General features: G+C 38.6%; 1 protein-coding gene and 1 pseudogene across 1 annotated transcript in view; one reads left to right on the top strand and one right to left on the bottom strand.

Annotated features, from left to right (window-relative positions):
• The first annotated feature begins 1,881 nt into the window (after positions 1 to 1,881).
• Positions 1,882 to 24,507, top strand: part of XIAP (X-linked inhibitor of apoptosis) — a 40,159-nt gene continuing 17,533 nt past the window's right edge. The window contains exons 1-2 of the mRNA XM_008592501.1: positions 1,882 to 2,222; positions 22,361 to 23,266. Coding sequence (XP_008590723.1) covers positions 22,393 to 23,266 — 874 coding nt within the window. The 5' untranslated portion in view covers positions 1,882 to 2,222; positions 22,361 to 22,392. The remainder of the gene's footprint in view (positions 2,223 to 22,360; positions 23,267 to 24,507) is intronic.
• On the bottom strand, positions 15,968 to 17,276 carry LOC103608054 (annotated as a pseudogene).

Genomic DNA, 24,507 nt, shown 5'->3' with positions numbered 1-24,507 from the left:
CACGAAACTAAAGGAGTTTCAACATTATCCTGGAGGCAGTATTGAAGGGTTTAACTCAGATGGCCTTGTGCAGGCTGGATAGGGGGAACAAGTCTAGGAAGAGAGGTCAGTTAGGAGATTGGGTAGCGGTCAGACACATTTGTGATCAGAGAGATCTAGGTTTAAAATACTGTTCCAGCATCCACACAGATTAGCAGCACAACTTTGGGCAAGCCCCCTAACCTCTCTAAACCTGTTTCCTCATCTGTAAAATGGAGATAATGACAGTTACATACTAAATAAGATTGCTGTGAGAATTAAATGAGATAAATATTTGCATGCTTAATTACTACTACTGCAATAAGTCAGATGTGAGATTCCCAGAGCCGTGACAATGAGAGAGAATCAGAAGGGACAATATCTTAGCAAAAGCTTAAGAACTGGAAAAAAAATTTCCTCTCCTCCCTCCAAGTTCCCATGAAGGGCAGCATCATTTCACAATGCAGGTGATACTTACTATTGTCTCCTTGAAATGAAATATCCAGAACCCATCATCTCACTGCAGTAGCCTGTAAGAAAGAGCCAATGTTCCTGAAACAAAAATTCATGTTGACCTGACAATCCTACAGCATATTTGAAATAAACCCAGATGATCAGCATTTTATGTACACAGACTTCTTTTGTTTCCTCTCTGTCAAAGGACATAATTACAACAAATTTAGTTTATTTAAAGATCTCAGTTGGCTTTATTTGTGATTCTAGAATTGGGCAACACTTCATTCCATACTTATTGTTCCAATCAGCTGAGCAAATGAAGTTGACTTTATAGACAGAAAGAGGGCTGAAGAGAGAAGAAACAAAGAACAAAAAATGGATTGGTCATTTCAAAGTTACTTTCCTTGTAAGGTGGGGACAGGGAGACATAACAATAGAAAAATAACTGATTATTTAACATCAAGTTACTTCAGGCTATCCTTTTTGTGTAAGGGTTAAAGCCTGACGGAACTTTATTACCATGCCTGTTTAAGGTTTAAACTGGCCTGTTTGGGAAATTGGTTGTTATCTCTCTCTCCTAATTTCTCGGAAGGTCATACAACAACTTAGTTTGGGCTTGTTGACGTGGAACTTTAGCAAGGATGACCCCATTCTTATTTTTAGCCTGGTCCTTTGGGGCCTAGTGCAGGAGCTTAGTCCAGAACAATGAATGGCCACCTATAATTTTTATTTAACATCTCCATCAACTTTCTTTCTCCTTTATTAATTTTCTCTTCACCCCCCAATCCTAATATCCCCCCCACACACAGGGTCTCCCTTTTATATTATTCCTTTCATCCTTCCCTCCTTGGAAACAGATCCGATACCAATCTCACTCAGTTCCCTCCTTTATTAGCCGCAAGATATTGGGATAGTTATACTCTCTGGGCCTCTGTTTCTTCTGTAAAATGGGTTTAATAAGAGTGTCTATCTTACACGGTTGTCAAAATTAACAACAAAAGAACAACAAAAGCACAGTCCCTGATCCATAGTAAGAACGCAACATGTTAGCTCCCTTCCCCGTCCTCTTTTCCATACTTTTTCCTTTAATTCCCCTATTCCTCAGCCTCGGAGCCCAGCAGGTAAAAGTCGTGAGAAAAAGTATCCTCGAGGCTAAAACAGGAAACGCTTGAGCTAGGGGCGGGGCCTGCAAGATGTCCACTGCGCACGCGCGCACGCTCGGTCGCGTTCTCGTTTCCAGCTAGGGGGAGGGGGTGAGTGGGAAAGAGGGCTTCGTTTTTTCTGGCTGCCCCCTTCCGGCTCCAAGAAGTGGCGGGACCTTGGCTGCGCCCGGAACGGGCTCGGCGCTAATGTAGGCACGCCCGGGCCCAAGGGGTAAATTCGAAAATGGCGGAGTGGGAAGAAGGAGGGGCTTCGCAGGGCAGGAGGCTGACCTCCCCGCGGGGGTGTGGGAAGGAGACTGCCGGGGCCCAGTGGCGCGGCCGGGGCCGGGAGATCGACTGACCGTGTCGGGTGTCTCTGAGGCCCTGACGTGGACACACTTCGGGTTTCCCGACTCGAGGTTCTTCCGGAGGATGGGCCGGCTGGTGGAGGCGTGTGAGGGAGACGAAGGGACTTCCGTTTCCTGCCCCTAGCCAGGGACCCGGCTGCGGAGCGGAATTGGCATTTCCAGATTGGGGCTCGGGCCGCCCCTCCTCCAAGACCCTCCTTTCCGGACCAAGCCGATCGTGGCCGGCTCTTCTGGCGCGGTGGGTACAGCTCTTGCAGGCTTTCCCCTCCTTTTCCCCCCCTTTTCCCTCTTCCCCCCTCCCCTCGAGCTGGTTGCTGCTGGGGAGGGCAGGAAGGCCTCGCCCACCCACCCGCCTGGCGGGAGTGGTACGGTCGGGGCTCCTTGCCCGGGTTCCCTGGACTGTTGGAGGAAGGCGTGGGCGGGTGGGCGGCTTCAGACCCGTGGGGCTGCCTCCGTAAGCCCCGTGACACCTAAGGTAAATCAAGTTAAAGAACTTTTTATTTTTAATATGATCGGAAGGGTCACCCCCCTCCCCCCAATCCGATGCCTGTGGCATGTATGGAGCTGGGTGGAGTGCGTCCGGGAAGGGCACGTGAAACATAGGGAATTGGGGCCAAAGAGCTTCCGGAAGAGGAAATTAACTGGTAATTCTTTCCAACCTTTGCAGCCCTATCACGTCTTCAGCCTATTCTGTAAAACAAAATGTCAATTTGATTTTCAGTTTCATTATTTTAACTCCATAATACACTTAAGTTGTTTTCTGGGTCGGAGGAGTGTTTATTGCTGAAACTAAGTAATAGCCCTCCCCACCTCCAAAAAAAAGAACGTCAATCAGCTTTGTAAAAACCTATCAGATTTTAATAATCTACTACTTTGCTTTCAAATATAATTATGTCACTAGTTCTTTCACAGCTATAACTTGATAACTAATGTCTCAGATTTACCCTTGGAAGACCGGAGGTTGCTTTAGTGTTTCTTTCTTCTCTTTTTTACCTTAATAACATTTGTTACAGCCAGTTCAAGAAAACACCGTAACAGACGGCCATCTTAGAATTATAACATTTTAGTGTTAGGAGGGATCTTAGCCCCAACCCTGTTATTTCACAAAAGCAGAAACCAAAGGCTCAGGAAGATTTCATGACTTGCTTAAGGTTACCCGACTAGTTAGATTAGAACCTAGGTTATTTGGCTCCTTGCCCACCATTCTTTTGCAAAATTTTTCCACATAGCCTCGAATCAGAATTAAGAGTATTCAATTCAAAGCACATTTCCGAATGTATACTACTTTGTGCCAGTGTCTTTGCTACTACTTTCTATGTATTTCAGTGTGTTTAATCAAAGCCGATGCTTTGAGATCCCCCGCCCCGCCTTCAATAACTGGCAAGAGTTTACGTTAAAAAGATTTATTATGCACGCGCACATATACATATGTATACTTGTATTTGCTCATAATTTCTTGAAGGATACACAAGAAAAATGTTAACAGTGGTTACTTATGGAGGAGAAGAGGTGTATTGGCACTTCACATGTGGCCTAATATATGGTTTGAATTTCCTAACATAAACAAGTATTGATTTTATAGTTAAAAACAAGTTTTACAGCTGGCTGGTTAGCTCAGTTGGTCAGAGCGCGGTGTTATAACATCAAGGTCAAGGGTTCTTATCCCCTTACCAGCCAGCCTCCAAAAACAAAATTTTTTTTTTAAAGTTCACACACATATATAAGACGTGAGTATGATAAAAAATATGTTACTAGTCTTTATATATTTTCAGCAAATGTGCTAAGCTTCTTGGTTATCGATAATGTAGCAAACTATAGCACATTCAGAATATCAAATTTGACACAGTGAAAAAAGTCTGAATTATAAAATCTTTGTGGATAAGAATCATTTAAAAAACAGGTTAAGACTGGAAAGTTCCCTGGTGATTAGGAATTCAGCTCTTTTGCTTTTTACGAATAGGTTAATTGAGACTAGAAGAAAAAGTCAGTTGCCCAGTGTTACCTATCTGATTATTAGCAGAGTTTGGACTAGGGTCTAGGTTCTAATCCAGTGCCCCTTGTACTAAACCTGTAATTTTACTGCTTTCTAGTGCATTCCATGATTCCAGCTAGGCTAACAAAGTAATGCTGACTAAAGGTTGGTTAGTCAGGCCCATTTCAATAGGTAAGAATTATTGTAATCAATCTAGCGGTTAATTAGGTTAGTGCTTGAAATATTTTAGTGACACAAATGTTCCCCTTATTTTTCATTGTAAACATTAATTTGTTTAGTAAATCTTCTGTTTATATTGTAAATGCTTAGAGACCCCAAATGTAAAATAATGAGATTTCACTGTTTTTGTTTGGTCTATTATTTAAGTCTGGTACCTAGTGAGATAGGGGGGAAGAAAGCTGGTTTATAAAATTAAGCATTTATGAGCACCTACCATGTGCCAGGCATTGTGCTATGTGATAGGGTTCCACAGATGGATATGGCAAACTGGTTGCCCTTGTTCTTTTGAGGCTGGGAGATTATCCCTGGGCTGTCAGTTCTCAAGCTTTATCTCTGGGGGGTAATCTGGTAATAGCATTATAAAATGTAATCTGTTAGCACTGTTTAAGGTCATTGTGTGAGTAGATTTGAGGAGACAAAAACAGTAGTAGTAAAATAAAAAGAAATGATTACTGAATTTAACAAATACTGTTTTCGTATTTTAGAGGTCGTGTGGTCAGTGGAAAGAGCCCTGGATTGGATGCCATGGGACCTGGGTTCTTGCCTCAACTTTGTTTCCAATTAGCTGTGGGGTTGTGGCTCTCAGTGCCTCCGTATTTCTTTTCTTTTTCACAGCCGTTTTGATATGTTTATTCTGTTGGGTTCAAAACACAGAAAGGGTATTTTGAACATGTTAAGTTATAAAAGAGATATGTTTATTATAGAAAATTTGTGAAATTTGGAATAGAGTAAGGAATTAGGATCATATTGTTTATATGCCAGTTTCTTCATCTGTAAAGTAACAGGTTGGGCTAGTTGATTCCAAAGATACAAAACCCAATATAATAGTTTTTTAAGCTGATTATCTGAGATATTATTGAGAAAAACAATGCCAAATCTGTTTGGAGTAAATATCTCAGAGGGACGAGAAATTAAGAACAAGGTAGAGATACAAACCTTAAATAAGGTATAACTTATACTTTCATTTATGGCTAGCTAGTTAGCTCACTTGGTAGATAGAGTGTGGTGCTGACAACACCAAGATCAAGGGTTCGAATACCTGTACCAACCAGGTACCAAAACACACACGCGCGCGTGCACGCACACACACACAGACTCACATGCACTCTCACACGCTTTCATTCATTTATTTCTTTCTTTTTCATTTATTTTTAAATTTCGTGTGCTAAGTAATTGATTTTTAATTTGTTGGAGGTTCAAGTGATATGTTTCATTACTGTGTTAAAAGCTGGCCTGTTCTATTTTGTAGGGTGGGTATAAAATAGGTTAAAAGAAAGAGAAATGGGACTTCTGGGTTTGAGATTCTGGGATTTTAAAACAGGAGAGAAAATTTGTGGGAGCTCAAAAGGGCTCACCCAAGATTCAAATAGCTGTTAAGTTGCAGAGGTACGATCAAAGATCAATGTGTTGGGGCTCACTCGGGAGAGTGCGGTGCTGATAACACCAAGGCCACGGGTTCGGATCCCATATAGGGATGGCCGGTTCGCTCACTGGCTGAGCGTGGTGCTGACAACACCAAGCCAAGGGTTGAGATCCCCTTACCGGTCATCTTTAAAAAAAAAAAAAAAAAAAAGTGGGTCTCTTGGCGTATATTACTATGTGATTTACCTTTCTATGGCTCCAGCTAATTTTTCAAGTCCTTTTTTTGTTTGAGACGGAGAGGCAGCTGGCCGGTACAGGGATCCAAACCCTTGACTTTGGTATTAACCCATTACCACTCTCTAACCTATGTGAGCTAACTGGCCAGCCCCTTTTAAGCCTTGAAAGGGCAAGAAACTGAACACTTTCTGCTACCTCACCGGACTACCCCTTCTGCCAGTAATCTTTATAGTAATTTCCTTTGACTTATGTCAGTCATAATCACTGGGTTTGACTTTTGATTGTCATTTACTGACCACATGACCTTTGATCAGTCAGAACCACTGGTTCCCCATATTTCAAATGAGGGCTATGATGCATACTACATATTTTAGTTATAAAAGGTAACATGGTGAAAGAAAAGAGGATGGGCTGTAGAATCACACATGCCCATAATTAAATTTTGACCTTACATTAAAGCAAATAGAAATGGAAATTTTTAGTTTCATTTCAGCATGTTTGATAGATTAGAGGCAATATTTACTGTAAACTAAAATGATGGGATGAAGAAAAAGGAAAATTAGTTTACAGATAGGGTTTGGTATGTGTAGACACATTAAATATGTTATACTGTTTTAATTTGGCTTGTAGTCACTTATTGTGTCACAATTTCTTTTTTTTTCTTCTTTTTAACCAGCTTTATTGCACAATTTCTTTTACATTGTATCATTTTCGTATTCAAATCTAGACAGGAGACAAACCTGTCAAATGAGTATAGACAGCAGAGTGGCTTTGGTTTTATCAGTACCACACTCTAACCAACTGAGCTAACCAGCCAGCCCAGCCTAAGTCTTTATATATCTGTATTTTTTTTTTTTTTTTTTTTTTTTTTAAAAATGACCGGTAAGGGGTTCTTAACCCTTGACTTGGTGTTGTCAGCACCACGCTCTCCCAAGTGAGCCACGGGCCGGCCCCTATGTTTATTTTATTTTTATTTTAGAGTTTTCTTTTCAGAAATAGCCGTGAGTGACATAACTGGAGTTTTTTAAAGATGACCGGTAAGGGGATCTTAACCCTTGACTTGGTGTTGTCAGCACCACGCTCACCCAGTGAGCGAACCGGCCATCCCTATATGGGATCCGAACCCGTGGCCTTAGTGTTATCAGCACTGCACTCTACCGAGTGAGCCACGGGCTGGCCCATATATCTGTATTTTTTACAATTGGGATTATATGGTACAATATTATTCTGTAGCCAGTTTTTTTCACTTAATACAACATTGTGAGCATATGTCCTGATCCTTTAGTATTCTTCTACAACCTGAGTTTTTAATGGTTGCCTAATGTCCCATATTACCATAGTACTGTCCTCTTTTGTTCGATATTGAGTTTTTTTGTTTTTGTCAATAACATTTTATTGAACATCCCTATGTACACATTTTTTAAAAACATCCCTGATCATTTCATTAAAGAATATGCTTAGAACTAGAATGGATTTTATTAGAGAATATGCTTAGAACTAGAATGGGTGGTTCAAGAAGTAATCATATATTTAAGACTTTTAGAACATTGTCAGATTACTCTCTAGAAAAGATGTGCCAATTTTTAGTTCCACCAGGAAGAGTACCTGTTGTCCCAGTCCTTCTTTGCCACTGTGTCTTTGGTGGTAGTGATGATGATCTTTGCCAAATAGGATAAAAACGGTATCTTTTAAAATGTTTATTTATTTGATTACTAATGAAGTTTTTGTATATGTTTGTTGCCCATTAGTATTTCCTGTTTATAAATTTGCCTTTTTTTTTTTTTTTTTTTTTTGGAGGCTGGCTGGTATAAGTATTGATCCCTAGATCTTGGTGTTATCAGCACCACGCTCTAGGTAACTGAGCTAATAACTAGCCAGCCCTAAATTTGCCTGTTTTCTGTTGAGGTGTTCATCTTTTTCTTATAGATTTATAAGTTGTTCGTGCTTCTTCCTGGTGTTCTGTTGCATAGTTGGATTCCTAGAATTAATGATAATGTATTGTGTATTTTAAAATAGCTAGAAGAGAGGTTTTTGAATGTTCTCATCTCAAAGAAATGATAAATGTTTAAGGTGATGGATATGCTAATTATCCTGATTTGATCATTAATGCAATGTATACATGGATCAAAACGTCAGTTGTACCCATAAATAAGTACAATTATTATGTGTCGACCATAAATAAAAAAATGAGAGATTAAAAGGAAGTGGTGATAGGATACACTCCTATTTGAGACCATTTGATATTGGTGCTAAAAGCAAATATGATGTAAGCAGTTTTAGATAAAAGGACATTTACTCCAACATTGTTCATGATAGTAAAAAACTTAGCTTTCTAAAGGTCGAGAAATGAAGGTGCATAATTGTATACAGAATATGTTAACATTTGTGTTTTTAAAAATGCTTGTACATGCTTGTATATTCATAGAACATCTCTGGAAGGATACGTAGGAAACTGGTGAGAGTGCTTGTTTCGAGGAAGCATACTGGAGGTTTAACATACAGGGGAGGAATGGATGCACCTTTTGTTCCTCTTAAATTGGTTGATTATGTGTGTATTGTCTCTTAAAAATATACATCTAAATTAAATAAAAATTAGGAAAAAATTAAAATATACATCTAAAATTAATGTTCAACAGTTTGAATGGGTATGGTTTGATATATTCATACAGTCAGTTACAAGTCATCCATTTTAAATAACAGTCTAATCCTGATAAATATAGGCATGGAAAGATGCTTATGATATATTATTAAATGAAAAAAAGTTATAAATTACTGTGTACAATAAATCCCCTTAAAATATGCATAACATGCCTGTGCACATGCATACAGAAAAGGTTTTTGAAGGATATATAGTAAAGTGTTCAAAGCCTGGGTAGTAGGATTCTTCCCTCCGCCCCCCTTTTTAAAAAGACAACAATTGTTTACATTAAAAATTGGGTTAGTATCCATCTCGAGAATTTTTTTTTTCTGCCCGCTTTTATTTTATTTTGTTTATTTATTTATTTATTTTATTTATTTATTTATTTTTAATGACCGGTAAGGGGATATCAACTCTTGGCTTGGTGTTGTCAGCACCACGCTCAACCAGTGAGCTAACCAGCCATCCCTGTATAGGATCCGAACCCAGGGCCTTGGTGTTCTCAGCACCACACTCACCCAAGTGAGCCATGGGCCGGCCTTGCCTGCACTGATTTTAGCAAAGGTTTTGATCTGGACTCCTGTTTTAATCCGTTTTGTGTTGCTATAAGAGAAATACCTGAGACTGGGTAATTTATAAAGAACAGAGGTTTATTTGGCTTAAAATTCTGAGACAGTTGCATCTGGCATGGGCCTCAGGCTGCTTCTACTCATGGCGGAAAGTGGCAGGCAGCAGAGAGAGGGAGAGAGGGTGCCAGGGTCCTATAAACAACCAGCTCTCGTGGGAACTAATAGAGATCTCACTCAGGACCCCCACTCCCCCCAGAGAGAACATTATTCCATTCATGAGGGCTTCCAGCACTGCCACATTGGGGATCAGATTTCCACATGAGTTTTGGTGGGGACAACATGTCCAAACTGTCAGCTCTGAATAAGCATGGTGGTATTAATCTGTATCATGGTTCTACCGTTTTTAATGTAGTTGATTTGTTTTTAAATCAGAAGACTACTGAATAACATAATGATCACTGTAAATTGTCATAAGTTCTGAACAGTTTTAAATGAAATAGGATAGGGTATAATAGTGATCAGTAGTGAATTCTTGAGCCTGAATCCTGTGTATTCTTCATGTAAAACATTCTTTTGGGAAACACAGTCCCATAATTTTTGAAGAAAAAATGAGGGAATACCTTACTGTGTGTCCATCCTGAGGGAACTGTGTGCAGTTAATTATGACAAATAAGTTGCTAAAGATGGGGGGTGAGAGGGGCACTATGCAGAAATTTAAATATTTCTGTGACTTTCTAAATTAACCCGTAATTAATATTCACTTTGTTGATTCTCAGTGTGCCTTTTCAGGTGTTTGCAGAAGTAGGTTTAATAATCAAGTATATATTGTAGGCAGCAGTATTGACTGAGCTTATGTGCAAAGTGCTCATTAATGCCATTCAGTTATTTGAATGGCTCTAGTGCTTAATTTTAGGGAAATAACATTTTTGTTCTGTGTTTTATACATATCTATTTTTTTAAATTTTCGATTATGTATATTTAAGGTGTACAACATGATGTTTTGATATACATAGATGAGTACATAGTGAAATGATTACTACAGTCAAGCAAATTAATCTATCCATCTCCTCACATAATTACCTTTTTTGTGTGGTAAGTGTGGAAAAGAACTTTTGATTTGACTGAATGTAATTAACCTCAGAAATGTATCATTGACCTTTTAAATTAAAGTTAAGAGGAAATATTCTTTGTGGTTTGAAGAACCTCAGTAGTGTAAATGAACAATTTGACTAAAAGTTGGATTTTTATGTAAATGTATCATAGTATAAAAAGCTGAAATTTAAAATAGTATGTATACCCTTTTCATTTGGGGCATATTATTTTAAAATATAACTTTTTATACTATGATTCATTTGCGTAGATACATTTCCTAGATACTACTACAAAGTGTATGTAGTAAATCAAAATTCTCTTTCTTTGTTTTTGTGGCTGGCTGGTACTAGGATCTGAACACGTGATATTGGTGTTATAAGACTGCACTTTAACCAACTGAGCTAACCAGCCAGCCTAACATGCTCTTTCTAAACAGAGAACCATTGGCTGATTGTTTAGCTGCGTGGTGCTGGTAACACCAAGGTCCAGGGTTCGATACCTGTACTGGCCAGCTGCCAAAATAAATAATAAACAGGGAACTGTCTATGACTAATATGTTAAGATAATTAAAAGAGGGATTGACCTCCATTGGGTCAGGGAATGTTGTTTATTTGATGAGTATCTCTACCCTGGACCTTCTTTAGGAAAAAAAGGAGACTGATGAGAAAAACGTAACATTTCAGCAAGTAATGATCAAAAAGAGAATCTTAAGATAAATGTTATTTTTTAAAACATGTTTTTTGTTATAAATACGTGTATTTGGAAGAGAGACAGTTCTATACATAGCTGGCATAAGCTTGGAGGCTGAACAAGATAAATTTAAATTATGATTTTTGATTTGTACATATAAAATTTTTTTATGTTACTATGAAAATTCTTCTTTTTTTAAAAAAAAAAAGATGATCAGTAAGGGGATCTTAACCCTTGACTTGGTGTTGTCAGCACTCTCAGCCAGTGAGCGAACCGGCCATCCCTATATAGAGATCCGAAACCGTGGCCTTGGTGTTATCAGCACCACACTCTCCTGAGTGAGCCAGGGGCCGGCCCTACTATATTTTTGAAATGTGATTTTAGTATAGGTTTTTATCACTGGAGAATTATATTGTTTGCATTGTGTGCACATATTTCCTATTTTGGTCCCATTTCCTAGGAACAGTGGCATATGAACAATTTTTAGTACCCACAGTGGTCTCAAGAGGCCAGGGGAGTTGGTGGGTAGAATGTGGAATAATAACAGCAATGGCCTAATGGAGGTGGTTCAACATTCATTCTTTTGCCTAACATTTATTATGCACTATTATTGTGTGTTATACATTGCTGTAGGCATTGAGGATACAAATGTAATAAGACACCACCCGTGCAATAAGGGATCTTCAGTCTAACAAGGATACACACACATACAGACATACACACATGCAAAATTATTAAATCTTATTGTAGTATAACGTGGGCCATCAGCAAATTAGGTAATGAAGATAGTGGGGGTACAAAGAGTAGTCATACTATTGGGGTTTTCAGGGAAAGAATCAGCAAAGATGTCATAGATGAGATTTTTTTTAAAATATGTTTTTGAATTTACAGATGCCTATATTTACATAATGTATTTCATTGAACAGATGCCTTTATATAATGTATTTCAGTTGGCATAATAGTAATGGAGTGGGAACTAGTAGGGTTATATTGCTTGCATAATGCCTGTCTTTTTTTTTTTTTTTTTTTTTAAAGATGACCGGTAAGGGGATCTCAACCCTTGGCTTGGTGTTGTCAGCACCACGCTTTTTTTTTTTTTAAAGATGACCGGTAAGGGGATCTCAACCCTTGGCTTGGTGTTGTCAGCACCACGCTTTTTTTTTTTTTAAAGATGACCGGTAAGGGGATCTCAACCCTTGGCTTGGTGTTGTCAGCACCACGCTTTTTTTTTTTTTAAAGATGACCGGTAAGGGGATCTCAACCCTTGGCTTGGTGTTGTCAGCACCACGCTCAGCTAGTGAGCAAACCGGCCATCCCTATATAGGATCCGAACCCGTGGCCTTGGTGTTATCAGCACTGCACTCTACCGAGTGAGCCATGGGCCGGCCTATGCCTGTCTTATTTTTAACATCATTATATTAGTTTTCTAGGGCTGCCATAACAAAGTACCACAAACTAGGTGGCTTAAAATAACAGAAATTTATTTTCTCATGGTTCTGGAGGCTAGAAGTCCAAAATCAGGGTAGCAGCAGGGCTATGCTCTCTCTGCAGGCTCTGGGAAAGAACCTCTTCCATTCCTTTCTCTTAGCTTCTGGTATTGCCATTAATCCTTGGTGTTCCTTAACTTGTAGATAGATGTGTCACACCAGTCTCTGCCTCTGTCTTTACATAGCCATCTTCCCTGTGTGTCTCTATGTCTGTGTCTCTTTTCTTCTTATAAGAACTCTAGCCATATTGAATTAGAGCCTACTCTAATGACCTCATCTTAACTTGATTACATCTGCAGAGACCCTATTTCCAAATAAGGTCACATTCATTGGTACCAGTAGTTAGAACTTTAACATATCTTTTTAGGAGACACAATTCAACCCATAACAATCATTTCATTCCGCTTTGTACTGTGCCACATAAATATGGTTACTTAATAAATGCTTTTTGATGATGAGAGGCTAAGCCCTTGGTTGCAGGAATAATGTTAAGTATTTGTAGTTCATTAAGTGAACCTGTAGAGATCGAATGAATTTCATCCAGAGACCAGAAAGGTGAAAAACAAATTGTAGAGATCTAAGAAGTGATTTGTTATACACTGCTTTTGCGGGGATATAGGGAAGGTGGGGAGGGTGCTGGCCAGTACAGGGATATACACTGCTATTTTGGACTTTCAATAGTTAATTTTCAGTCATCAGAGATAGTTTCCTAGTTAGCCATTTAAAATAATTAAATTTGTGTTAATCTTTAGAGTCAAAATTTTCTTTAGTGTCTGGTATATTTGTGAAAACTATTTGTTTTTCTTTTTTCTAAGACGCTGTGATACCTGTGACTCATGATATTGTGGAGTAGATTGTTTTTTAAAATTGCTTAAGCCCAAATATCTTTTTCTTAAATTACTTTAACCTTCATTTCAGGTAATGCATATTTTTATTAGGAAGCTTAATACTTAAATACATTTCTGAGTATTGTTCATATATATATAAATACTTAAATACATTTCTGAGTATTGTTCATATATATATATAATATATATAAAATATACATTTTTTTTTTTGGTGGCTGGCTAGTACAGTGTTCTAATAAATCTTAAAATCTTTCTCTGCGTGGGATTTTTTTTTCTTTTTTTTTTTTTTCCTTTTTGTCTTTTTTCGTGACCGGTAACGGGATCGCAACCCTTGGTGTCGCGCCCGCATCGCGCTCAACCAGTGAGCGGACCAGTCTCTATATGGGATCCGAACCCTCAGCGGGAGCGCCACCGCACTCTACCAAGTGCGCCACCGGGCCAGCCCGGGATTTTTTTTTTCTATTGCTTTAACATTAGAGGTTTTTTAAATTTAATCAAGAATTAATTTCTTAATATATTTTTGCCATATATAGAAAATATCCTTCAAAATTGTCATTTGATTCTTCATTGTTTTAATAGCACACAGCTGTTTTAAAAGCAGTCATACTAGCCCTACCGTAAAATTAATTAATAAATAGCTTTAGGAGGAATTATTCATAAATCATAGGGCATTTGTGTGCTTTCTGATATTGCTTGTGAGCATTGTACAATGACAGATACCAAAGAAATTAGGCAAAAAAATGAAAGCAGCTTTGCTTTACTTGTTCTAAATGGATGGGTGGGAACTAAATAACCTAATGAAAATAATATGGAGAAACTCTCCCTGTCAGTGGTAAATACCACATATTTTTCCTAAAGTTTAAGCAGTGTTCCTAGTATAATCTCATTAAAGAAAATCCAAAATCTTTGTATAAAAAAGTACACAAGTTTGTCCTGTGTGTAAAAATCTTTTAATCTTGGTACATTTTATATCCAAAACATTCACACTACTTGAAAACATTAAAAGAGTACAGCGCTGGCCGGTTTGCTCAGTTGGTTAGAACGCAGTGTTATAACACCACGGTCAAGGGTTTGGATCTCCATACAGGCCAGCTGCCAAAAAAATAAGAGTACAAAAGCATACCAACATACATATAGACACACAGAAAATAAGGGGAATGCTTCCAGTGAGATTGTGAATAAGGACAAAAATTAGTTTAAAGGAGAGAGTCTCTTATACCACATCAATGAAATTAATTGCTTTTAAAAACATAAATTATACCTGTTTGGAATTAGTTTATAAATACATAGGCTATAGGATGGACAAACACCAATGTGAACACTTGGCACAGAATTTCATAATTCAAGAACTTCAGTGCTTCATAACATGGAAAGCAACTCCTAAAAACAGCCAATTAGATTGATTTCTTAGAAGTTAGGGGAAAAATGCATTTCAGAAAGTGATTTTGTACAATTAGCAACAGAAGACATTAAAAATTAAAAATACTGGGAACAGGAGACCTAAGGTCCTCAGAGTATCAAAAAAAATAGATTCAAACTTTTTCACATTACAATTTAAAGAATGTAGTTAAACGAAAAATTAACTTGGCTCTGCGCAACAAGTTAAATATGTAACCACTTCAAACAGAAATGACTTAGTCCTTGCACATAGTTCTGAAATGTACTGTAACATTCATCTTTGCATATCAAAAGCACATAATTTAATTAGCAAAGATCCCTTTGTTTTAAACTTAAAATCACTTCTCACCCACCAAAGTTTGTACTAACAATTATCAAACTACTATTTTAGTAACATTTTAGGGCTGGCCTGTTAGCTCAGTTGGTTAGAGCGTGGTGTTACATAACACCAAGGTCAAGGGTTCAGATTCTGACACTGACCAGCCATCAAATATATATATATATTAAATAGAAATGTATATTTATACATATTATATATATACAAATAACACTTTAGCAACTTTTTTTTTTTTGGCAGCTGGCTGGTACAGGGATTGAACCCTGGACGTTGGTGTTATCAGCACCACACTCCAACCAGCCAGTCCAGCATCATGGATATGTAATTCACATACCATAAAATTCATTTAAAGTGTACAGTTCAGTAGTTTTTAGTAAATTCACTGAATCGTGCAACCATTTCCACAATCTAATTTTAGAACATTTTGATTATTCCAAAAAGAAACCAGTAACCATTTGCAATCGCTCCTCATTCCCCCCTCCCCTGCCTTAAGCAACCACTAATCTACTTTCTGTTTTTATTTATTTTAATAGCTGTTTAAACTTACAATATTATTGTTCTCATGACTATTCTAGATCATTGGTTCAGGTTTAAAAGCTCTTAATGGAGGCCGGCCCGTGGCTCACTCGGTAGAGTGCGGTGCTGATAACACCAAGGCCACGGGTTCGGATCCTATATAGGGATGGCCAGTTTGCTCACTGGCTGAGCGTGATGCTGACAACACCAAGCCAAGGGTTGAGATCCCCTTACCGGTCATCTTTAAAAAAATAAATAAATAAATAAATAAATAAATAAATAAAAGCTCTTAATGGGCCGGCCCGGTGGCGCACTGCTACAGTGCGCCGCTTGGGAGCGCTGCGGCACTCCCGCCGAGGGTTCGGATCCCACATACAGACCGGTTCCTGCTCACTGGCTGAGCGAGGTGCGGGCGCAGCACTGAGGGGTGTGATCCTGTTGCCGGTCCCGGTCCAGTACGGGCGCGACACTGAGGGTTGCAATCCGTTGCGGGACACGAAAAAAAGACAAAAAGGAAAAAAAAAAAAAAGCTCTTAAACTAGCCCAATTTACAAGTCCTATGACATCCTCGCTAAGAAAACATTCAAAACAATGGTTTTATAATGTTATGATTGTTCCATCTTCCAAGAGTTTTTGACGTGGAGCATGTGTTTCAAATTTTCTTTGTGGCACTTGCTAAAGCTCATTTAATTAGAAGGAATAAAGTCATTCTGTCCAGCCTCAAAACTGATTTTGTTCTATTTGTGTTATCAATTCCAGGCTTTTGGTAGTAGAAACAGCTTGTACAATCTTCTGTGGCGTACCATTATCTTCAATAATAATGTCATCTTCATCACTGTCTTCATCCTTTGGCTCAAAGTTGGATTCAGTCTGCTGTGGATAGCCAAGAAGGCTATTATCAGTAGGTTGGCTGGAGCTGCTAGAAGTCCGACTGTTCCCAGCAACATTATTCTCCTGGTTTGCTGTCTCATGTTATGAGGTTGCTGCTGTTTGCAGTCATCATGTCTGTTACTTGATTGAGATGCTTCTCTGTAATTTATATACCATTTACTTCTAAAACTTCATCATTAGCAGCTAATAGTCCTGTGCTGTGAGCCAGACCTCCTGGAACAAGCCAGAATATAAAGATCCCTGGCACTTTGTTTAAGCCATGTGGGTCTCCCTTAGGCTGAAATCCTAGGGAAAGTTTAGTGCCATGTTTGTAAAGATGAATTCTTTGATGGGTTTCTGGGAGAACATCCACATCTATGATAGAAGACACAGGTCTAGGGCCAGCCCGTGGCTCACTCGGGAGAGTGTGGTGCTGACAACACCAAGGCCACGGGTTCGGATCCCATATAGGGATGGCCGGTTTGCTCACTGGGTGAGCGTGGTGCTCACAACACCAAGTCAAGGGTTAAGATCCCCTTACCGGTCATCTTTTTAAAAAAAAAAAAAAAAGAAGACACAGGTCTAAAGTCTTGGGGCATACTGGTGACTGAATATGGCCTTTTTCTGTGGTTGACAGAACACAATGCATCAGTCAAAACATTTTTCTTCTCTGTTAGTATATCTGTACCAAAGGCACTGTTGCCTGCTTCTTTTCTATAAAAATCCTAAGCAGTGGGTTGGCCGTTGAAACAGCTTTATGATAATTGTCATCATTTTTTATAGGTTGTAAGTCTCCCTGGATGTCTGCTTAGTCTACTAAAATGTCAACATTAGGTATCTTATAAACATATTGCAGTAGTCCTTCAAACTCCTCAAATTTTCCAAGTTTTGCTCTTCCTAGTGAAAATTAACAAAATTCAGCACCAAACCTACTCTTCACCCCCAAGACACTGCTGCTTGTCACCTTGTACAGCTGGCCAAGGTTCACTGAGCACAGGGCTGCCCTTGGGAGCACTGGGTGGACCTGCGCATGCATCCAGGTGCTCACAACCCACCAGATGCACCTGGGGAGGCAGCTGGGTCAGAGTGCAGAACTCTACTGCTGTGCTTCTGGTACCCTGGCGCTGCAGGTGGGAATGCAGCTCCCTCCTGCTGAGCTTTGGCTGGAAGGGGGAGGAGGGGCAGAATGGGTGCAATGCGCCATCAACCTCCTTGCTATCTGCCTCTTCCTCCAGGACCAGGTGCGAAGTGCACCAACTTGAGAGATTTTATTTATTTTTTGTTCTTTATTTTTGTTTTTTGGCTGCTGGCCAGTACAGGAATCCTTGACCTAGGTGTTACTGCCCTCTAATCAACTGAGCTAACCAGCCAGCCCCTTTGAGAGATTTTTTTGTTCATTTGTTTCACTTTTTTTTTTTTTTTCCTTTTTGTCTTTTTTACTGACCGGTAATAGGATCGCAACCCTCGGTGTCACACCCGCACCGGGGACCGGCAACAGGATCACAACCCTCGGTGTCGCGCCCGCACCGCGCTCAGCCAGTGAGCGGGAACCAGTCTCCACATGGGATCCGAACCCTTTGTGGGAGCGCCGCCGCGCTCCCAAGCGGCGCGCTCTCCAGTGTGCCACCGGGCTGGCCCTGTTTCACTTTTTTTAATTTAATTGTTTGGGTTTTTTTTTTCCCCCTAGAGAGACTTGAAGTGACAATATTATTAAAGACATTTTGGAGAAAAAGATCACCTAGAATCCTGCCACCTTAACATCTTTTTCTTTTCTTTTTTTTCTTTTTGGTGGCTGGCCTGTACAGGGAACTGAACCTTTGACCTTGCTGTTACAAGAACTTTTTTTTTTTTTTTTTATAAAGCTGACCTGTTAGGGGATCTTAACCCTTGGCTTGGTGTTGTCAGCACCACGCTCAACCATTGAGCTAACCGGCCATCCCTATATAGGATCTGAACCCCTGGCCTTGGTGTTATCAGCATCGCACTCTCCCGAGTGAGCCACAGGCCGGCCCTACAAGAACATCTTTTTCTGATTTATTAAATATTTCCTTCTGGGTCTTGTTCATATGTTTTCACACAGTGGCAGTCTATTATACACTGTATTTCCTATCCTTTAAATCATTAAAATAACCTTTATTCAACATGTTTGAAAGCTTTAATAATAAAAAGCTGGGGGAATTAGTAACTTTTGTATTGTGTGCAGATACCAGGTAGGTGGGTTTTCTGTGTGTGTCTCTGCTCCCACTCGCATTCCCACGTTATGGCTGGGTTAGCAGTTAACCTCCTCTCCTTGGTGCCTGTCTCTCCTTAAATAGTTGACTAGGCTAAACGTGTGTGTGCATGTATATTTTACGCCTTTATGACATATCACCATATTAAAATCTTCCAAACCCCTCATAAAACATGCACCACTGCTTGCTGGTCCTTTTTGTGCCATTTTTAGCTTCCATAGTGCTGTTTTTCTCAACCACTGTTACCCTCAAGATTCTTAACTGCCTAGCCCCCTTATACGAAAGCTTTCTTTGAAGTCTTTCTCTGTCTGTGCCCTCCTATCTTTTTGCTTACCCAGTGCAAAACCTGAGAATGCTTTCACAGAGAAGCCTTCAATTATCTCAGCATATTTTTTTGCACTCAGACCTTTTCACATCCAAAGCCTTTTTATCACCCTTCTCTAATATTCATACCCCATTTTCTTCTATATTCACAATTCCTGTGTTCCATACATATATATATATATATATATATATATATGTATATGCTTATTATCTACAGTATCATTTCCCCACCTTCATTTCACTTAGATCCTAGTGTTTTTTTACCCTCTATCATCCCTTGGTGCCTCCCCCCATCCCCAAGGTTTGTCTTTTGTTAGTCATCTTTCTCCCTTTCACTCTTAACCTCTCTGGTAATTTTGTTTTTTCACCCTTATCCAAAAGCTCACACTTTTGATAGTGTATATGCAGTGTTCTGTTGAGTGCTTCTGAATCAATATCTGTTTTTCAAAACAGTGAAATTTAAATATTAGCATGCTAATAACCCCTGTGAAGATAAGGTCTCCACTTGAAAGGTTCAAATGGAGGTTCTCCTGCTTGTGTTGAATAATGTATAATATTATTCAATATATATATAATAATATATATATAGTTGTTGTTGCTATTTGTTTTTGTTTTTGTGGCTGGCCAGTACAGGGATCTGAACCCTTGACTTTGATGTTACAGGGCCTCACTCTAACCAACTGAGCTAACTGGCCAGCCAACAGTGTACCTTTGATTTTACACTTCTGTCTATTTTGATTGACCTGAGAAATAAAACTTACACTAGGGAAGGTAATTTCCATGTGTTTTGGATTATATTGAGTATTAGTTCTTCAGGGTAATTATAGACTTGGAAATCTTTAATCCAGTCTTCTAGTCCATGTTGAAGTCCCTCCCAGTGATGGGAGGAACTCATAATCTACAAGGCAACCCAATCAATTTTGTAGTGCTATTGATTGTTGTATGAAGTTCATCCTTGTATTGGGTTAAAATCTACTGGCTATAATTATATTCATTGAACTTAATTCTGCCCTTACACAGAATTTGGATCCCTTTTCTACATGACAGCCTTTTAGATATTTTAAGGTAGTTAGTTACTTTATCCTCTTCACCCTTCCCATCAGAAATCTTTTCCCCCTTTGGTATAAATATCCTCACCTCTTCCAAATATTCCTCAGATGGAATAATTTTCATCATCCTGATTGCACTCTGAGGACATTAAACTTTGTTAATGTCCCTTCTAAAATGTGTTTGGAACTGGAAATAATATTTAGTATGTAGCTGAATTGCATCTGGGTGTTGCACATCTGGACACTAATCCAGCCTGAAGTTGCTATAAGTTTTTTTAGCAACCATGTAACATTGGCTCATAATAAATTTGCAATCAACTAAAATCCCAATTTTTAATCTGGAGGTTTATGTTTTGGTTTTTTTTTTTTTTTTGCAGCTGGCCTTCGTATTGCAAAGCTGCACTCTAACCAACTGAGCTAATTGGCCAGCCTTCTTTTTCCCCCCCTTAAGTGACTTCTTTCCAAACCAAGTCTCCATCTTCCTTCAGTTGTGCAACAAATTTTTTAAAACCAGAATGTAAGAGTTTACACTTATCACTATTGAATTTTAACTCATTAGGCTATCAGCCAGCTCTGGTTTCTTTGAATCTTGATTTTTGTCATCCAGCTTGTTATTGAAGGTAATGTCAGAATGTGTTCAGACATGTGGAAAATGATAATCAAAAATCATGCAGACTGTGTTCCAAAAATTATTGTATGCAGATATAATTCAGTTCTTGTGGTACATGTGAATACCACTGTAAATTGACAAGGCCAGGAAAGACTGAATTCCATTGCCTTGTGTTGAATATTACTCCAACAGACATGATGTTATAAGACATATTGTGCCGACGTAATGCCAAAAGGTCTGGCTAACTCTTACCTAGAAATCAGTTGATGCACATATGAAGTACAGAGTCATTGTGACCGTTCTCTTATTTTGCATTTGACAAGCATATACTGAGCACAGTATCAGGCAGTGTGGGAGATTCTGGAGAACCAGGTTTGCCTCATAGCTAGGGGGACCACATGCTCTGGTTTGCCTGGGGCAAGCCTTACTTATGCCTGTCGTCCCAGGGTAATTATTAGTAGTATCATTTTTCACTTTCAAAAGTGTCTGAGTTTAGGGGATAAATTATCTTGCAACTCTTCTCATGACCCAACTGGTTCCTTTTGGTATTTGGGTTAAATATGAGACAGCTGTAATTTGGCAGTTCTTTTAAAAAAAAAAAATAGATGACTGGTAAGGGGATCCGAACCCATGGCCTTGGTATTATGAGCACCACACTCTCCCAAGTGAGCCACGGGCTGGCCCTTAATTTTGGCAGTTCTAATGAGACTACAACAGTACTTCTCTCTCATTTGAACAGATTGTTCCTTGATCCAGGGAAGTTGATAGCAAAAGTAACTCTGCAATTAAGGTATGCAAATACTTGGGATTTTTCCTGAGCTACCCTCTAGAGGGCAGTATTTTATATATATGGAATGATTCAATTCCAACATTTTTTTTTTTTTAAAAGATGACCGGTAAGGGGATCTTAACCCTTGACTTGGTGTTGTCAGCACCACGCTCACCCAGTGAGCAAACCGGCCATCCCTATATGGGATCCGAACCCGGGGCCTTGGTGTTATCAGCACCGCACTCTCCCGAGTGAGCCATGGGCCGGTCCTCAATTCCAACATTTGATGTTCCTTTTTTTGTGTGTGTGTGGCTGGCCAGTACAGGGATGGACCCTGGACCTTGGTGTTATAAGCACCACGTTCTAACCAGCTGAGCTAACCAGCCAGCCCTGATGCTCTTGAAGAACACAATGGAACAAATATGTGAATAAAACTTATTTTTGCTAAGCAAAAAAGTAAAATATTAAAAATTAATTCATTAATATTCTGAACATTATTTTAGTAAAAACTAGGGCTGGCCCATGGCTCACTCGGGAGAGTGCGGTGCTGATAACACCAAGGCCACGGGTTCGGATCCTATATGGGGATGGCCGGTTCGCTCACTGGCTGCGCATGGTGCTGACAACACCAAGCCAAGTGTTGAGATCCCCTTACGGGTCATCTTTAATAAAAAAATAAATAAATAAATAAATAAAATAAAATTGTAAAAACTGAACTTCAATGCTTTGAATATACAATAATCCATTATAACAATTATGCGTAGACTTTAATAATCTGCATATTTTATGCTTCTTTCATGTTTTTCCTAATTAATGATTTTACGTGATTAATAATTATAATATATTCCACATCTCATAGTTTCCATTTATGTAAAATGAGCATTTAAAAATTAATAGTTCTATTATACCTGCTTAAATACTATTTTCCTCAAAAAGAAAAAATAAAAATGGTAGATTTTACTTTATAACTTGAATCATGTGGTAATATAGAATTCTAGTATTTAGAATTAGAATGTTTCTTAAAGATTGTGTAATTATTTTTATGTCACCAGTCAGTGATTTGTTAGCTCCTAATATCAACAGTATATTGCTTGTGTTTCACATTTTGGATTTCCTAATGGAATGTTCTCTTTTTAGAAAAGGTGGACAAGTCCTATTTTCAAGAGAAGATGACTTTTAACAGTTTTGAAGGATCTAAAACTTGTGTACCTGCAGACATCAATAAGGATGAAGAATTTGTAGAAGAGTTCAATAGATTAAAAACATTTGCTAATTTTCCAAGTAGTAGCCCTGTTTCAGCATCAACACTGGCACGAGCGGGTTTTCTTTATACTGGTGAAGGAGATACTGTGCGGTGCTTTAGTTGTCATGCAGCAGTTGATAGATGGCAGTATGGAGACTCAGCAGTTGGAAGACACAGGAAAGTATCCCCAAATTGCAGATTTATCAACGGCTTTTATTTTGAAAATAGTGCCGCACAACCTACAAATCCTGGTGTCCAAAATGGTCAGTTCAAAATTGAAAACTGTCTGGGAAACAGAAATCGTTTTGCTTTAGACAGGCCGTCTGAGACTCATGCAGACTATCTTTTGAGAACTGGACAGGTTGTAGATATATCAGACACCATATACCCGAGGAACCCTGCCATGTGTAATGAAGAAGCTAGATTAAAGTCATTTCAAAACTGGCCAGACTATGCCCACTTAACCCCAAGAGAGTTAGCTAGTGCTGGACTCTACTACACAGGTATTGATGATCAAGTGCAGTGCTTTTGTTGTGGTGGAAAACTGAAAAATTGGGAACCTTGTGATCGTGCCTGGTCAGAACACAAGAGACACTTTCCTAATTGCTTCTTTGTTTTGGGCCGGAACATTAATATTCGAAGTGAATCTGATGTGAGTTCTGATAGGAGTTTCCCAAATTCAACAAATCTTCCAAGAAATCCAGCCATGGCAGATTATGAAGCACGGATCATTACTTTTGGGACGTGGATGTACTCAGTTAACAAGGAGCAGCTTGCAAGAGCTGGATTTTATGCTTTAGGTAAACTTTGTTATAAAACCAGTAAATAATAACTTTCCAACTATCCCAGGGCTCCTAGAAAGTAAATAGATGCGTTTAGCCCCCTTAACTAAATATTTAGGTATAAGCTGGTGTGTTTTTTTAATGTCAGTATTAATCTGTGAACCCTTATGTTAAATTGGTAATGTGACTAATGAATTATGTGAAAAAGACTACCATATTATGAATCATGTTTATCTTTGTGTAATTGTTTTCAGGAGAGGGATGACATGCAAAAGATGGCAGATATCCCTGATAGAAGAATGGGCCTGGTAGCAATAGTACCTATTATTTATTTTGGTTTTTGGTTTTTGGTTTTGTTTTTTGTTTTCTTTTGGCGGCTGGGCAGTAAGGTCATCTGAACCCTTGACCTTGATGTTGCTACCATTTATTGAGCACCTACTGTATGTGCTCAATACATACCTTACATGCATTTTCTCTAAGCCTCACAACAACCCTATAAAAAGAGTTAACACTAGAGAGTTTAGTTTGGCTCACATTAAGATTGACATCTATGGGCTGGCCCGTTAGCTCACTTGATTAGTGTGGTTCCAATAACATCAAGGCCAAGGGTTCAATCCCTGTACCGGCCAGCTGCCAAAAAAATAAAGATATAATTGACATCTACCTTTATTACATAGACTGTATTTGAAAGCTGCCCTATATTGTGCCTATTGCTTCAAATGAGTGCTTTTCAAATAGACTGCTATAGACATGTCAAGAAGGGCCATTAGTGTGGAAGCTTCCAAGGAGTTAAAAAAAAAAATTATACCATTATATATCTGACCCATTTATTTTAGGATTGAATAGTGCCAAAATGTAAAATAATTATTTCAAAAGATTTTATTATATAGCATCATATAGTACTCTTGAAGGTTTGTTTAGTGTCATGCAGCTATAACCCTAGAGAACCTTACCTTGTAATTTCATTATACTGAACTTTATTATTATTATTAATACTTGGACCATAACTTGTTTTAAAGTTTCACAGAGTAAGTGCAATATTGATGGCCCAAATGACATACATTAAAAGTAATGTAACAATTGTAGTTTTTAACATAAAAATTGGGCAATTTTATTTTTGTCCCCTATAAAATACCTCGGATTGAATCAGGGAATTTAGTGTGTATTTCTTCCTCAAATGATAAAGATTCAAATCTATTACTTAGATATCTATCAATTTGAATGTCTTCTTTTTTTTTTTTTTTTTTTTTTCCTTTTTG

Source organism: Galeopterus variegatus, unplaced genomic scaffold (assembly GCF_000696425.1).
Source record: "Galeopterus variegatus unplaced genomic scaffold, G_variegatus-3.0.2 Scaffold7972, whole genome shotgun sequence".
NCBI classification, from domain to species: Eukaryota; Metazoa; Chordata; class Mammalia; order Dermoptera; family Cynocephalidae; genus Galeopterus; species Galeopterus variegatus.
Note: the sequence above shows the minus strand (reverse complement) of the source record. Positions and strands in the feature narration are given on the sequence as shown.